Source organism: Leptidea sinapis, chromosome 47 (genome assembly GCF_905404315.1).
Source record: "Leptidea sinapis chromosome 47, ilLepSina1.1, whole genome shotgun sequence".
Taxonomy (NCBI): domain Eukaryota; kingdom Metazoa; phylum Arthropoda; class Insecta; order Lepidoptera; family Pieridae; genus Leptidea; species Leptidea sinapis.
In genome coordinates this window covers 485,676-503,728 of record NC_066311.1, presented here as the reverse complement: position 1 = coordinate 503,728, position 18,053 = coordinate 485,676, and the positions used below count along the sequence as shown (strand labels likewise).

At 33.4% G+C, this 18,053-nt stretch overlaps 1 protein-coding gene across 1 annotated transcript; it reads right to left on the bottom strand.

Annotated features, from left to right (window-relative positions):
- Positions 1–636: 636 nt before the first annotated feature.
- On the bottom strand, positions 637–17,527 carry LOC126978089 (BLOC-2 complex member HPS5 homolog). Its single transcript, XM_050826808.1, has 5 exons — positions 17,208–17,527; positions 13,328–13,438; positions 12,117–12,353; positions 9,146–11,389; positions 637–7,069 (listed from the first exon to the last, which is right to left on the bottom strand). The coding sequence occupies exons 1-5, from the start codon at positions 17,301–17,303 to the stop codon at positions 6,743–6,745; spliced, it is 3,015 nt and encodes a 1,004-aa protein (XP_050682765.1). The 5' UTR covers positions 17,304–17,527; the 3' UTR covers positions 637–6,742.
- Between the last annotated feature and the right edge of the window lie 526 nt (positions 17,528–18,053).

Here is an 18,053-nt window from a genome sequence, read left to right as displayed (position 1 = left end):
GATCAGCACTAAAACTGTGCTCGTGGCCTTAAGACATAAGATGTTAAGTCTCATTTGCCTAGGAATTTCACTAGCTAGCGGCGCCCTTCAGAACGAAACGATAATGCTTACACATTAGTGCTTCACGGCAGAAATAGGCGCCGTTGTGGTACCCATAATCTAGTCGGCATCCTGTGAGCCTCCACTGGTAAGTACAATAATAAAACTATAGAACGAGCTTCTTTGCACGGTATTGCCAGGAAGATACATAGATTTCATAGAAAAGCTCGTACACCTGCGAGAATCCTTTGGTGGTGCAGGCGACGGTGATCACCTAGCCTGTGATAACCCGTACGCTCGATTGTATTCATCTTCCATAATAATAAATCTATGTGTACTATAACTTAATTCTGACCGCGTGACATAACGTAGTAACCATACATTTGTTTTGTTTTATCATTATTAATTAGTATAGTTATAGTAAAATTTGCATAGCCTTAGTGTGATAGCTAAATGTTGCCAGATAATCATCACTGGTAGTTTGGCAGCTGGTCACCAATGTCAACAATGACGATTGGGTATGTACCTGAGGTTGTAATGCATTTATATTTATGTGATCTATGAAAATTAAATGTCCATAAGAAATATTATCTGATGAGGTATACACATATATTTTATTGAGCATTGCCATATACACAATATAAATAAAGAATGATAGTACTACAGATGTCGAAATAATTTACAAAAATACATTTACCTATAGATACTACTTACAATCTTATCGTTAAACAGTAACTACATAGTTAATGTTACATATATTTGGTTAGTGCTCCATAAGTTACAATATTAGGTTAATATTAGATACTAGTCGACCCGACGGACGTTGTTCTGTTGACAATAAAACTTCGTAAAATCCGTTCTGAGCTGACCTCTACTAGACGCAAGTAATATTTCTACCACATTTCAAGACTCTTCGCCTTATGGAGATATCGTGATGAGTCAATACATCAGTGGAAATCTCATAAATATAGATTATATATTACTTATGGCTGTGCAAAATACAGTAAGTTACATGTGTATATTTACTAACTTGGTGCCTTTTTCTGCCGCGTTATTTGTGAGAACTTAAGACTCGCCTACATTTGGTACTCTTAAGTAATTGTTTTACTAAGTTTGGGGATCATCGCGGGGTTTTAATAGGCGAAGATAAGGGTACCAAATTCGCTTTGAAGTACTTTCTCGCTTTTGATGTTATTGAAATCTTACCAAATTGTGGAATATGAACCTATCACGTATAACCGAGTTTAACAGTGTAAAGCCGAAAGCGGTGGAGCTACAAAATAAAAAAATTGCAGAAAGTTTCCTCAAATAATGTAAGTGACCTCTAAAGAAAGGGTGTATTTTACAAAATCAAAAAGTAAAACGATAAATTAACACGCAGAATGGCGCAGGCGGGAAGCAAGCGGTTAGTAGAGTTAGTAAGTATTTTATTGGGTGACATATAGGTACGAGGGGTGGCTGATATAAAATCTACTTTGTTAAAGAAAGTTTTGAAAATCGAACTGGCCACTGCAAAATCATATTCTATATTTATTCCTTTTTCAAAATTATGACGCTTATTTGTTTTCGCTTGCTTTTGTTTTTTTGGCGCGGCTTTGATTTCACCATGTCGAAAGAAAATTGTAAAATGATGAAATTTGAGCATCGAGCAGTGATTAAATTCCTAAGTAAAGAAGGAAATACGCCTACGCAGATCAGAGAGCGCATGTTAAAGGTGTTTGGTGATTCAAGTCCTTCTGAATTCGTCATAAAATTTTGGTCGAAGCAATTTAAACATGGCCGTGAGAGCCTGGAAGACGACCCACGTAGTGGAAGGCCAATTTCTGCTGTTACCGCAGATAATGTTGAAAAGGTGAAGAACCTGATTCTTGCAGATCGGCGAATCAAGCAGTGGGAGATAGCCAGAGATGTGGGCATTAGCAAGGAACGAGTTCATGAAATTATTCACGAACATTTGGGCATGTCCAAGGTGAGCGCGCGTTGGGTCCCTAGAATGTTGACCCCCTTTGACAAACAAAGGCGAGTAGAATGTTGTCAGGCATTTCTAGACCTGGTCAAAGGTAAAGAAGAAGAGACTATCTGTCGAATTGTGACCTGTGATGAAACTTGGATTCGCCAGTGGGATCCGGAAAGCAAACAAGAGTCAATGCAATGGAAATTTAAAGGAGAAAAGCCGCCAAGGAAGTTCAAGGTTCGGCCGTCGGCTGGAAAACTAATGGCCACCGTATTTTGGGATGTCGAAGGGATTTTGATGATAGATTATTTGCCTAAAAATACAACAATGAATGCTGAATATTATGCAAACTTGCTTGACCAGCTTCGTGAACAAATCAAAGAAAAGCGGAGAGGCAAACTCAGCAAAGGTGTTCTGATTTTACAAGACAATGCTCCTGTACACACAGCCTTAACGGCGAGGTCAGCCCTGAGCAAAAACGGCTTCACAGAAATTAACCATCCACCTTATAGTCCAGATCTGGCTCCCTGTGACTATTTCTTATTCAAAGATTTAAAGAAAAAATTGAGGGGTCGCAGATTTTCGACGGACGAAGAAATGAAGGAGGCTGTGACTGACCATTTTGACGAACAAAATAAAAATTACTATTATAACGGCATGATGTCCCTTATTTGCAAATGTCATAAGTGTATTTCACTTGCAGGAGACTATATAGAAAAATAAACTAGCCATCAAAGTCTTTTCTTTCATAGTTAGGTAGATTACTTATCAGCCTCCCCTCGTATGTTTTTACAACATGATCCCAGAAAATGTACAAAACGTTCAAATGAATTGTTAAAAAATGTTTGTTTATAAAGGTTACTATAGCATAAATGACTACATTAATGATACCACCAACTGGGAATAGTGCGAAGACCCTCAGACTATTCAATAATTAATTTAATTGTTCGATATTAACTGGTGCACCCCAATATCTCGATCCATTTGACCACGTGCAATGCAGAGTAGTGTTCAAGCACAATTTGTTTCTGTGTGAAGCGAGCTGTAGCGAATCGAAATTACGAGGCGAACGAGACTCAACATCTTATTACTGAAGGTGACGAGCGCAATTGCGATGTTATTTAGAATTCTAACTTTTTCAAGAATCGACACTGCATTGTAATGATCGGGACGTATCATTAACTATCAGTAGCCCTGTTCGCGTAACAAAACAACAGGATCGAAACAACCTTATCACGGTTCAGTTCAGGTTGTTCGTATTGAGAGAAATCGTATGATGAGTATTCTCGTAACAAGATTGAACGTCAGTTGGGAGATGTGTGTTCAGCAAAATATTGACGATTGTTTGCGTTAACAACAAGCATACAATAGATCAAAGAGAACCGTTTTCATAGTAGTAGAAATATTTAACATTTGGTAGAACATAATGATGGCTTCGTACGAGCTTGTCGTATGTCTTACGAATTCCACCGAAAACTATCCGATTCATGTTTACTCGCTATCGACTTGTAGTAAGTGAACGCACGATTCGATTGCTAACTTGGGGTAGAGAAAGGTACAGAAGCTGGGTAAGTTATTTCTTTCGTATCTATTATTTTTCAGATTTTTAGTTTTTTCGTGTAATCTGCCATGTAATACTATGATGAAAAGCGGATGAACACTACTCAATAATACAGCTTTATTATAAACCGACTTTAACTTACTTAATATTTTAATTTTGTATTTTTTTATCAGTGTATATGATATGTTTTTGCCATGTTACGCTTTATTTTCAGCACTTGGAATATCAATAATAACTTTGCGCCACAAGTCTTACATTTGCCGCATAATGGACAAGCTTCTTTCAAATACATCTCACAATATTAACAGATTTGACAACTCGAAAACGACATGAATTACTTTAAAACGTAAAAACAAAATGTCGGACTATCCAATTGTGACGCGCACCTGGATATCGCTTGTGTGAGATTTCTGGAAAAAGATAGTAAAATATTTTTCATTCATTTAGTATTTTTATTGTGGTGCGTTGCTGAGGTCATCCTACGATAATACTCGTCGAAATAGAATAGAGTACAGTGGCTCTTAATGGTTTTAGACTGTGTTGAAGAATGTAAGGAGCGCCCCCATCTAAGCGCAAACTTACAGTTACGTCGGTGTAGTCGATTTGTTTTAGAGAGTTATATTTTACATTATATCAAATCACTGTTACACATGTCTAGTGACGCCATCGTCAATATAATACTCTCTCGTTTAAACCTATTAATCGCGAGTAGTATTTGTTATATTATTACATTTAAATTACATAAAAATTTTTACTCCACTATAAAATACTTCGTTTTTATACATCGGATACAAAATCGGATGATAACGTTAAATAAGATATTAAAGTCGTCGTCACGAAAGAAGTCCCGCGGCTTTTCGAGAAACTAAATATGACAGGATACCAACCCATTAGCACAGGGTGATTAAGTTTGTACTAGTCTAAAACGTTTCATTCGCCATATAAAGGTAAATAGTGCATCAAAGGGGCGAGTATTTTCTTACACCAACACTAAATTTTATTTTTGATTTTGCCGGCATTAGGGTTACAAACGAGGGCAATCTTGAGCCCAGAAAGGCATAGGTGATGTATTCGATATGTGGTGTTGATGACGAATGTAAAGAATACCTTGGACGAGGAAACGCACCAATGCATCGATCCTGAACCAGCTCAGAATAAAAACACGCTTGTCCAACACGGTTGCAACATATGCAAACAAAGTATGAGGCATTCAAACAAAGTTTGGGATAAATGTGGTTGGAAAGACAGAAGGAAAAAGATCGCGTGATCGCAAAAAGAGACGTGATGGACAGAATCGGGTGTAGGCAGATCAACTGCTCCAGATGCAGCCATTATACTGACCACGTTTCTCAGACTTGTGGGTCCGACCTCAGAGAGAGAGAGAGGGGTACAAATATAATATTATGGTGGCAATCCATTGCCAAACATCAGCGCCGCGTCTGGGGGTCTTATAAAGTGGCCGCCATTTTACTTTCGAAGGCTTATAGGTATTTAAGTTACAAGGCACTAAAACGGACAAAAACAACAAATTCACATTTTGACAGCAGTTGACAAACGACATTTGAAGTTAGCTTTAATAGAACTGATTATGGAATTGGAAATATATTTCCAGGTAATATCTAAATGTGACAATAAACTATTGTTCATTCAATTACTATTCACTGTGCGTATGAAGTAAAAAACGTTAGTCTTAAATATAGACATGACTGATACAGAAGTACAAATCGAGAGCTCAGTTCCAAAGAGGAGATTCAGGAAAGGGTTCCAAAAGAAAACAACTTGAGTTGTTATTAATTGAAATTAAAATATTCTAGATGTGATGATTAAGTGTCGTAATCTGTGTTGCCTCGGGACACGACTGTCATTGTCACGCGTGTCGCACACACTGACTCATTCACTACTCAGCTGTTTCGTGTTTCGTCTCAAGTCGGTACTGCGCCGGCGCATGCGCAGCGCGATATCTGCGCAGGCCTTACGATACACAACGAAAAATTTAAATGGATTTGGATACGTGGCCACTCGAGCTGTGTACCTACTGCCCGCGTTTATTGATATAGCACGGGTTCTGCTAATTTTATAATAATTATTCATAAGAATAAGATAAATTATTGAGATCAGTTATTTAAATGTAAATATTGTAATATTTACAAATCCTTCTGTTCATAGCTATAAGAACCAGTTTAATTTGACACCAACACCCCTATATAGACTTATGAAGAAATGGAAGTAACAACTGCATTCACTTATCAACTTGTTTCTCTTTAGTAATGTTGGATTATCGTTTATGGAACAATTTCTGTTACGTATCTCAAACTTACTGAATTTCCGACTTTTTACACTTTAGAACTGAGATATCGAAGTGCTGTTTTATTTTGTTTTGTTACGCCATCAAAAATGAGATTATTAATTTGAGATAATTTATTATACTTTTATAATACATAGGCGGTGTACTATCATCTAAAATATTAATTATTAAATATAGTCTGACCTATTGTTATAACTAACTAATTAAATATTAGGCTGGTTTTTATATCAAATAACTTTAGTAATAACAAACATGTTAAAGTATCGGATAATCATTAAATGTGATGCACTATTTGACCATTTTTAGATGGCGTCATAACTTTAACTGTTAACCATAACCATCTTATCTCCGCCGGTTAAAGATATTGTTAATATTAAATAGTGACCTGAAAAAGATTGAAATAAAATACATTCTTTATTGACTAAATATTTCTCTTTTCAACTTCTATGCCATGGTTAACTTTTATGCAATACGATGGTGCAACACATTCCGTAGTCTATGTTAAAGTCAGCGTTACTGTTAAATTTTACATAAATCTTATCTATAACAGCTAATATGATGCAGCCCAGCCTTAATCTTTTATTTTAATAAAAGCATAGTTAGGGCAACAACAGAGCTTGTATAATGATGTTGAGCCGGACTATGTTAACTATAATAAATATGATGCCTAATCTTAATTTAAAACATGTTCAGTAAGTTGTAGAAGTTAGTTGACAAAGCATTCGGTACATGCCAAATTAGAAAAACCTAGATACAACTTAAAAATTGTAATAACAACCCCAGACATTGATGTTGCAATAAGAAACGTATTTTGACCAATACATTCATAATGGGTTCATAGATAGACATGTTGTTGTTAACTAATAATGTATTGACAGTATACTCAAGATATAATACATGATGGACATAATTTAACTTTATTCAAGTTCAAACAAGCTCCATGGAAGATGTGGCCACACTTAAATATCCACAGGCCGCCATCTTTGATAAGGAAATCATTTTGTAACGGCAAGCCACACAATGAACAGTCCATGGTATTATTGTGTTCAGCCAAAATATCTAAAACATCATCTAATTGTACACTTCTCTTCGTTCTGATCTTATCGTATACGTGTGGAAGGCCCCAATGTGTTGAAGTAGCTCCCACAAGCAGCGGAAGGGCTGTGTTTTTTAAATGTCCATTTGCAGAATTTAGGAGAATTGAGCGTATCTGAAAAATAAATTAAAAACATTATACCCCAATTTTAGCTATTTTTTTTAATAAGGTTATTCAAAGTCAAATAAACATTAATTAGGCTTAAACTAAGCACTTTTGAATTGTCAATACAATAATTTATTTTAAATTAACGAATGAGTCTACCTTATTATGTTCGGAAAAAGTAGATTACGTGAGAAGAACATACATTTTTAATTATTATATAATGATGTGGAGCTAATGTAATTTGCATGCCCTTTTTGGCTAATGTGATAATTCATATAGGATTATTTTGTTAACTTGTTTACAGACATATGCAAATAAAGAATCATTATTATTATTATTATAAGAAACCCAACGGCCACTCTATTCAATCAATAGAATATCTTACAATGCCTGTAATATACATATCAAATTAGTTTGTAAGGTGATGCTTCCAATATAATATGAATCAGTTTCAACATTTCAAAATATAAAAAATTTCATTATAATAGAATAAAGAATAATAACCTGTACAAATATAAATTATCGTATATGCAGCATGCATCAACCTTTACAACTTGAATTCATTGTTTGTGTAAGAATGCTTCGTGAACATGATGGTCGTGATTACTGTCACAATTAGTAATATCATCTAACAATTACAAATATTGGACTAACATCGATATAATGACTAAGTTAACAATTCATTGAAACTTAAATTGTGACATCAATGAAATAAATGTGATTTACAATGATATCTTTGTTACACTGGGTCAAGATGATTTATTATTTTAACCCATCACTAATTATATTATTACGTTTAAATAACATATAATTAAATTTGTCAGTGTGTATGTTGTGTGTTATCATACTCAGATTCAAAGAGTTTTGTCAAATTATTTTGAGTTTTTATGTATTTAGAGAGTGTTGTTAGCAGTACTCTGATCTAGCAGTAAGAGATTGAAATTCAAATATTTTTATTCAAACTAGGATGTGACATCACTTATTGAAAGTAAAAAAAAACTACCACTCATTCCAAAATGAATGCCTCAGGCCTGAGAAGGATGGGTGCAACAAACTCAGCGGGCTTAGTGCTGCTATTAGCGGGAATCATTTGACATGTCATAATATGTCATGACATGTCATAATATGTCAAGATATGGGAATCTTATATGGAACGATTGTAGCTGAATAAATAATATAAGTAAATTTAAGTTCAGTTTTCGTCCGGGCCAGTAGTCACTGCAGGTACATCTTAAAATAGGAAAAAAATAAACATTTAGTTTTGTAACTAAAATGATCTTGTTTTAATTATTGCTTGATTAGGGTAGGGACAAGTTCTGCTCCAAAACACAGATATAGCACCATTGTAAATTTTGTTGTATGTAACGTAACAACATTTAATTTCATAATTTTATTTAGAAAACGATATTTTGTTGTTATTTATTTAGTAAGAATATTGAAACTCTCATTTACTTGAATACGGTAAATAAATAAATCGCGTAATTATATATTAAATATAATCTACAAAACATCATAAAAAATATAATTAAAGTTAATTATTCAATATGGTCTTTAATTGAACATTTCTATAATTTAGGCTCCCAAACTACATCTAGGCCCATCATAAAACTTAGCGAGGACAATCTGTACACTAGTAGGTACCTGTTTTCAGAAAATAAAATTAAAATGATCGCATTGGTCATACTTTAAAAAAAAAGTTTGAAAAACCAAATATAGATTTAGAAATATTATTAAGTCAAGTATTTAATCTACTATTTCGTTTATTTGATTATAAATTGTAACACTTGGTAGTTGGGTTTAAAAAAGCGCATACTTTTGATAGTTAGCCAAAATTTCAGTACCCGTTAACTCGCTAACCATCACGCAAAATAGGCGCGTCATAGTCGTCGAGTTGCGGATAGTAGCCCGTGATAACCTATAACTCTACTCGCTAACCATATAATGTACCGAAAATATGCAGTGTATCTGGGTCGAGAACATATTATATATGTAATCAGAAATATCAACGCTTTTCACCTCTCCGCTTCACGTGGAATGCACCCCATATTCATTTTTTTACCATTAAAAGAAAATGTTAATACATACCTCTTCCCTTGATTGTTCGAAATCATATGCACTGTAAATAGTATTGACCAACGGCACTGTGATTGTTACATCATATTTCTCAAACAGACACACTAAGAGGCAACAATGATAAAACTTCATGGTTATTGCGCCTCTCTCAATCAAATTAGAATGTTTCTGCATTATACTGATGGCGTTCCTACCACCAATCGACTTTATAATAAGTGATCCCATGTCGTCCCAACTTAACATATCCTTAACGGATATATTCTCAAATTTCTTGGCACAGTTAAGACACATATCTGCATGTAGTGTCGCATATAATTGTAACGCACGATCCCACGTATCCAAAGTGAATTGAGGCAGGAAGGAATGCAACAGAGTCTCATCTAACATTTGTAAAAGTATTCTTAAAACATGTAGAAGATCTTCATTCCGTCGTAGATACAGTATCTTTCTCCATAAATATGGCATTTGTTTACACATTTCATAACATTGTTCTTTAGTCTGACTCGACCACTGCATCTCTACAAATTCATCAATCAATTCGAAAAAGACTGGCATTTGACTTGACCTCACATATGGTAAGGGATAACCACATGAACATCCAATATTCATTAACTTCTGAGTCTTCACATTAACAGATATGCAAGATTCTACAAAATACTTGTACAAAACTTCGTCATTTATTACAAATTCTAAAAGCTCATGTTTACGCGCCGATGTGTTTAAATAGGATAGGAAAATATTATTTGGAACATACTTTGAGTCGGCTACTGCTCCTATATTTATACAATATTGTTCTAGTAATATCATGAGTTCATATATATCTTTAATATCACAGCTGTAGACCTCGATTATCGAGGATAAATCCGATATTTCTGTCTCCTTATTAACTAGGCTTAGTCTAGAATATTGATATAAAGCTCTACAAATTCTATCTTCTTTCCCTTTATCATCTACATTATTGTCTACTTCAATGCTTTCTTGACTAGATTCTTTAAATATTATGTCATCATCCACCACATTCGGTGTATCTCCTAATGCATATTCATCTTTAGAAATCCATGTGGGCGAATAATCATTATGTTGTTTGATTATCGTCACGTCATTAGTATCTCCAAATTGCTTAATTTTTTCTTCGAAATCATCCCATTTTTCCTTCAAAATCTTTTTACTAGTATTAAATTTACCAGAAACAGTTTCACTTAGGCCTTTTAATGCTTGTAATGCCTCAGGAGACAGTGAATTAAACAAATTCTCATCACTGTGTTTAGGATCAAAATGATCATCTATAATTGACTGTGTGTGATATGTATTATCAACTACATATATTCCAGATTTTAGCTGTGTTGCGTCAATAGACTTTAGCTTTTCTAATTTATCTAAAACATCAGCTATTTTTGATATAACTGCATTATTTTCAAGTTTTTCCTTTAATCCAAGTAAGATATGCATTTTCGTAGATAAGTTGTGAGCCAATAAATAATCTTTGTATAAGACACACAATTCAGCACACAAATTATATTTTTCATCTAAAAAGCATTTGACTAGAAACTTATCTAATTTCATAAATTTGAGGCTAACAAATGCTCCACTTTGTAGCCAAATATAAAGCATATCCTTATAAATTTTACATTCAACAATATCTGTATACTTATTGTACCACACTGTATCATCAACATCAAGTACATTTAAAAAGTATAAAGCTTGTCTATTATATGAAAAAATTGCATCACTCATTGAGTAGGTTTTTGAAAAGTTAATTGATGATCCTTCAGTATTATTTGAAGCACTTTCAATAGTAACATTTTGATTTTCATATGATTCTTGGGTTATTACTGTCATCGGAGCTTTTGTTAGCACTTGCTTGAATTGATGTGTTCTCCGGACCATTCCATCAACAGTTGCTTCCCACAGCCTTGATGATGGTCTGGCACAGTAAATAAGGGTATTGGAAAACTCATCGCCAACAATAAACCCATCTTCGTCATCAACAATACTATATTTTTTAGTATCAATCATGTCTGGTTTGTAATCAGAGTTTCCATTCGTTGATGAACTTTCACTAGTTACAAAACAGGCACCAAATTCCCCATCTCGAAGCTTCTGGCCAATTTGCCTGTATTGTTCCTGAGCCGTGTTACAGATATAACATCTAGTCAACGTTGATATGAGTAACATGCAGCCCCTTGAATCAAGCTGGCAAATTCTCGAATCCAAGCTCATTATAGTTTGTGTGGAACTATGGAACATTGTTTTGGCCTGTAAATTATTTCAAAAATTTTAATTTAAATTTAATTAAGTGTCTACAAAATAAGATTTTAATTATAAAAATATAATTAATTGGAATAATAAAATAGCTTGCACCCGCGAATTAGTCTACATAAAATTATGTAATGAGTCTTGCGAAATGAGTTCCAACTAAAGTTTTAAAGTAAATTGAAATTATCTTAGAATGATGATAACTATCTATGACACACCGATTGAATCCGATTTCAAAGTGTATATTCTCTTGCCAATTATACTCTTTCTACATATTACAACAAGTTGCCAAGGTCTAGAATTTGACGCATCGAATAGAATACGATCGACCCGTACATGGACGAAATAAAACTTAAACAACATATTTGAATTGTAAGAATGTGAACCAAAGAGGATGTAAATACTATGTAAAAGATGTGAGACTGCCTAAGTAAAAATTGAAATATAATTTAGTATGAAACGTGCAGTCAATTGACATAAGATTGAAATAGTAGTAATTACAGTATGTTGATTGGCGGAGCTGTATAATCCGGCTTAGTTTGAAAGCGAACAGTTGCATAAAACGTAGTGGATTTGGGCTCTTTCTCTATTTTTTTACAAGATTATAGCCATCCCCTATCAATGAATCAATGACTGCATGTTTCATACAATCAAGTGAATCGCATTTTTCTTAGAGTTGCGCTAGGCTGATGTTAGCTTTAACTGTACAAAAAAAAGTCATACTCACAATAAAGCTTTGCAACTGCAAAACTGATATTTTACCAACATCATCACCAATAAACAACATATTATGACTCCAGCACAATGCAGTTACTTCATTGCCACTGTGCTCCTTCGATGACGCGCTGGAGTAGCTTCGGCTAAGAGTTTGATCGCACTCGGTCACAAGCACTAAACCTTTGCCATTTGCAAAGCCAATATGTTTCTCATCAGGGGATATAGCCAGACGAGTAATTGGTCCATCCTGTAATTTAAAAACATATTAACATGACAAGCCAGAGATAAATGAATATTCAATGAATTAAGAAGAGCAAAAATGGTCTTCCATTCCAACAAGAAAAAGAAGTGTTAAAGGCCCATCACTATCTACGATCTACTGGGTTATGTGTTACTACCATAAATAATGTTATAAATAAAAGATCATTATTTTCTATTTCATAACACATTTTTTACCGTCTGCGCCTGGTAGTCATAATAACTTTGTGCGTGTAATAATAATAAAGATAAAAAATATTGGTCCAACACAATAAGTTCATATAGTCATACAAGACACTATAAACAACACTATAAAATATTACTTTTTCTTGGCATGACAGTCATTTTGAATTTTGTAATCTTGTTTCTTTTTGTCAGAATAACCTATCAAATTTACGGGTGTCAAACTTTGCAGTTGATGAGATACAACCAGCTCACATACAGGTTGTAGACATATTGTAGTACCTATATTTGTGATTAATTTGTAGTACCTAGGTTCCTGTTGGATGGAAATGAGCTTGTTCAATAAGATCTCTGATTCAATATAGATCTTACCCTTTTTAAGATTTAAAATATTCTTACACAGTAGGCTACTTTTGCACTCATTTTATTAATTTCAAGAATTTTTTAAGTATTATGAATAAATAAAGGATTTGACATTGAACTTAATGTTATCTTGTCTTGATTTATTTATTTATCTTTGATTACTAATTTATAATAAAATATCTAATTTACATTAAAAAAATAAAATAAATATAACATTCAGAAATTTATATTCGAATTCAAATGAGTTTGAAAATGACCAAGTTATAGCATTCAGTAGCAAGCATTCTATTGGTAATGGCTAAATAAGAGAGACTTTAAACTAATGTAAGAACAATTTGTACCATCATATTTAATGGTACATAAATAAAAAAAAAATATGGCCAAAACCACCCAAAAACTCCCAAGACATACTAGTACCTTGCTGGGGATCAGCTGGATAAAGTCACATGGCCATCTACTAAATACATATATCCCTCCACTAGTTGCTCCAAAGCATATTAATGATCTTGAAACATCAAAACATGTATACTGCAAAAAATAATATTAAAACATTATATGTATACACTGTGGCTATAATGGCAACATTAAATGAACATTAATTTTTTATTTATTTATTGATCTTCACTGAATCTGAAGTACACTAACTAATAATTTGTCTAAATATGTGTAGATCTACTAAATCTTGCAATGCAGCAATGAACGTATGAGCAATTTGATTAGAGGCAGATAGAAATTCTATCACAGATCGCACCCTTACTTTAAGTTGTTAAGGAGTTCCATTGATCATCATATTCGACTATGCCAATTTCTAAACCATAACGACGTTACGGTAGGTGATTCACATATCCGGATAGCATAAAAAAGATTCGGCCGGGTATCGTTAATTTGCTCCTAATAATTGAAGATTTCCGGTACTTTGTCATGGATCCCATAATCAGAAATCGGTTGGAGCTATATTGAGTTATTCGTAAATTTGTCGCGCATATACTTATATCAAATAATATAATATAATTAAAAAAAATATTTAATTATATTGATAAATTTTTATCACCTTTCCGTGTTAGCATAATATGGCATGATGTAGGTGTCTGTGCCTAATCCAGCGTGCACCTATTAGATTTCTTACAGGTTAATGTTATGAAATTATTAATCTAAAGCTCCTGATGAATAATTGAGCCACGCCTATCCGCACTACTGTGGATGGGCATGCCTCAGGGTTCAATCCCAGGACCTTTCTTATTCCTCGTCTACATTAATGATTTGCCATTTGTAGCCCCGAAGAATCGCAGACGACACTTCATTGGTTTATAATATAGATAGACATTCACAGGATTTAGATAAAATAAAGCTTTCATAGGAAAACATGTCTAAATGGTTCTGGGTGAAATGTCACTTAACGCGAGCAAAACAAAATGTATTGAATTCTCCGTACCAAATGTAAAAAAAAGTATCAAGAAGTATAATATTAAATGGGGAACCTTTAACTTGTAGGTTCTACTTCGTTTCTTGGAATAGTATTAGATGAAAAGCTGCAATGGGGCGCTCATATTGAAGCAATCTCAAATAAACTCCATGCTGCTACTTTTGCTATCAGAAGAAATAAAAATCTTTCTGATACTAACAGTGCAAAGATTTCTGTTGCGCGCGATAAATATGCGCTACGTAATTAAAATTCTGTTGGTGATTTTCGAAGTTCAGAGATTCAATTTAAAACAAATAAGACCTGGTAAGTTTAGTATGCTTATATGGCTAATTATTTCAACCTAAATCGAAACTCTTTTTTATTCGTTTCCTCCAGTGCCAGCCAGTTAAATTAGTTTTAAAAGGATTGCATTACTTACAGATACACAGAAATGCCAAATGATACAAATGATGGTCAGACGAGACAAAAAAAGGGCGCCTGGGATGCGGCAGATATCCATAAAGATGTAGAAAAGGTACTGAATAACGAGATGAGTATAAGAGAGACCATTAAGCCGTAGAACGCTATCAGGTACCCCAAACTACGCCAAATGACAGAATTGCTGCTTTTAAAAATAATGAAGAGATGTCCATTCCACCAGTTATGGGTAATTTTCACAATACTTTTTGTCTTGAACATAAAGAAATATTGGTAGGACATGTTGCAGTCCTGGCCAACAGGCCTTTAAAAAAGCAAGAATTTTTATGTCTCACTTTTCAACTGGCAGAAAAATTAAGGTTACCTCACCAATTCAATAAAGAGAAAAAATCTGCAGGGAATAATTATTAATTACTATTATTTGTTCATGAAAAGTCATGGTGAGTTATTGTTGCAATGTGCTGAATCAACGAGTTTAATGAGAGCAGTAGGATTGAACAGACCTCAGGTTGAGTATTTCTTTGAAGGAGACTTTAAGGCAAAAGTTTAAAATATAAAATATGGAATAATGATGAGACTAGGGTCAGCATTGCGCAAGAGCATGCTAAAGTAATAGCAACTAAAAACCATAAACAAGTGGGAAGCCTACCTCAGCAGAATGTGGAAAAAATGTGACAGTGCTTTTTCAATAATAGCTGGAAGTCAGTTTGTACTACCTTTCTTTGTACTTCCAGGGATCCGAATGAATGAAAGACTTATAATTAATGCTCGAGAGTGTAGGTGAAGCTCAACCAAACGGCTGGATGAATGCCAAATCATTTTTGAAATGCATGCAACACCTTGTTCAATATTCTAATCCTACAGCCTAGAATCCAGTGCTCTTGATTCTTGATGGACACGCCAGTCATAAAAACTTAGTTGTCATTGAATTGGCCAGGAAAAATAATGTTCATATGCTGAGTACTCCACCTCACACAACTCAAAAGTTACAACCACTAGATTGTACATTCATGAAACCATTTAAATCTGGTTACAATTATGCATCTGACTTATGGATAAGATCAAATCCTACTGTTAGTATCAGTGAATACAAGATTGCAGGGTTTGTTGTGAGTGCCTTTAATCGAGTCTTACATATTGATATCTCAGTTAATGGCTTTCGCTGCACAGGCACGAACCCCTTTGATATAAATGTCTTTAGCGATGTAAATTTTTTTGGTTTTCTCATGAATGACATAATACAGAACCAATCTACATCAGAACCATTGGTTTCACTTTCTCAGTTTACAGACCCAACTAACAATGAGTTTAAAACTTGAATGTAGATTTAATAAGAAACCTAAAATAATAGTTAAAGGCATAAAATAAAAGTATTTAAGCCATGTATGTTTAAATATTTGATGAATGTTTATTAATTTAATATACACCAAAAGACTCAAGAAATTGACTCCACAATCACAGTACAAGCACAACTACAACTTGAAACAATAATAGAAAAGACAGCCTAGAAGGTGTTGAGATTATTGTAATAGTGACATTTAATTATTTGTCAAATTGGAATATTTGTAACTGACACTTTCAACTAAGAGTAGGGTTATGACCAATAATATCAAATAATATTTCACTTGTTCAATCATCGTTCCGACATTGAATATGATGCAACTAGATGGATTCAACAGCACAGGATGTATTTTAATTCATTGATATTAAAACTTAACTTCTATTAATTTAATTACTGTTTTCAATCATTGTTGAAGTTTAAAATAACTTGATATTTGATACACCACACCATATTAATAATATGATACACATTTTATTGTATCTATTAAGTGAAAACTAATATTTGTAAAAAATAATTGTTGTTAATCATCTGTGGTCTTCATTTTGTACAATGTATTCTAATCATTAACAAGTTAAAAATGTGTATATTATATTGATATAAAAAATATTTATATGGTTAACTGATTAGAGCCATAATTAACTATCAACCATAGGATCTGTTTGTTGTATTTAAAGTTATAAACATACCTTTATATTTTATAGTATTGGTATTGTGCAAGATCATATCTAATAAAGCTCTTTTAGATAACAATATAAACTTGTTTTATGATTTTTATCTTCACTTATTTAGCATATATACCAACATAAAATTATTTGTTGAAATTAAGAAACATACAGGGGTTATCTTTAGCCAGGGAAATCTCTCAAGGTAGCAATTTGTGTAAGTAAGTAAATCAATTAAAGGACAACATACTTTAAGTATATAATTTTTAATAGAAATTTATTTGCTTTATTTTGTACGAAAGACAATTTATCAATACTCAGAAATAGCAATTGGCACTGGCACTTGGCAAGTAAAATTCTTGTTAGATAACCTTGAGACAAAGTAAATAAGAACCCTTGTTGTAACATAACCTGCACACCAACACCAATTTCTGGTTTTGATTAAATACTAACCTTTATGCGTTGAATATTTTTTATGGGAAAAACAACTTTTTCTGTTATATCAGGCAGCTCTTGAAGAAGAAAGTGGGATATTTTCAATACAGACATTATTTATCGGGTCATTTTCTTCGACAATGAATCAATAAATGTAAGATTGTCACTACCGTACTACACTACATTCAAACTTCACTGAACTCGCTGGTTTCACAACAAAAAGAAATTTAATGATAATTGGAAATGCAAGTTTCGCTACATTTTTCTCACAGTAGGATAATATACGGTATACCGCTATAGATTATAGATCTAAATTGTAAATCCAAGAGACTTTGACGTTCATCTAAATTTATGTCTTTTGAAAACAGTAAAACTCAGTGTGAACTGTGAAGTTTCAAGTATGTTGTCAGCTGTGGGAACTGTTTACTGCCTGTGTCTAACGCCGAAGAGGATGTAATTACTAGGTACGTACTAAGTAGGTACAAATCAAAGAGTATAATAATATATAGGGAAAAGAGAGCCCTCTCTACTCATTATGAGCTGTCTATCTGACGACTAGCGCCATCTGGAAATTGGCCCCGAAAAGAACTATATATATAAGCTCGAAATTATAAAATTAATTTTTAATGTTGTGACGCAATTAAATAACTAACTCTACTTTTTAATGTAGGTATTGCAATTTTTTACCATGTTGAAATTGCGCGTAGAGTTAGTTATTTAATTTTGCTACAACATAGAACACAAAGGATAGGACTGAGTAGTGTTGGTATGAGTAATTGAGGTAATTGGGAGGGAGAAATAAAAAGCAATGTTTGCATATTATTTTTTATTTTTATAATATTTATGTTTATCATAATATTGTTG

Coding starts and splice junctions, on each gene's coding strand:
- LOC126978089 (XM_050826808.1), bottom strand. CDS start 17,303: ATGTCTGTATTGAAAATATCCCACTTTCTTCTTCAAGAGCTGCCTGAT. Junction 11,390..12,116: donor TGCAGTTGCAAAGCTTTATT/GTGAGTATGACT, acceptor AATAATTTACAG/GCCAAAACAATGTTCCATAG. Junction 7,070..9,145: donor TCGAACAATCAAGGGAAGAG/GTATGTATTAAC, acceptor TTTATTTTTCAG/ATACGCTCAATTCTCCTAAA.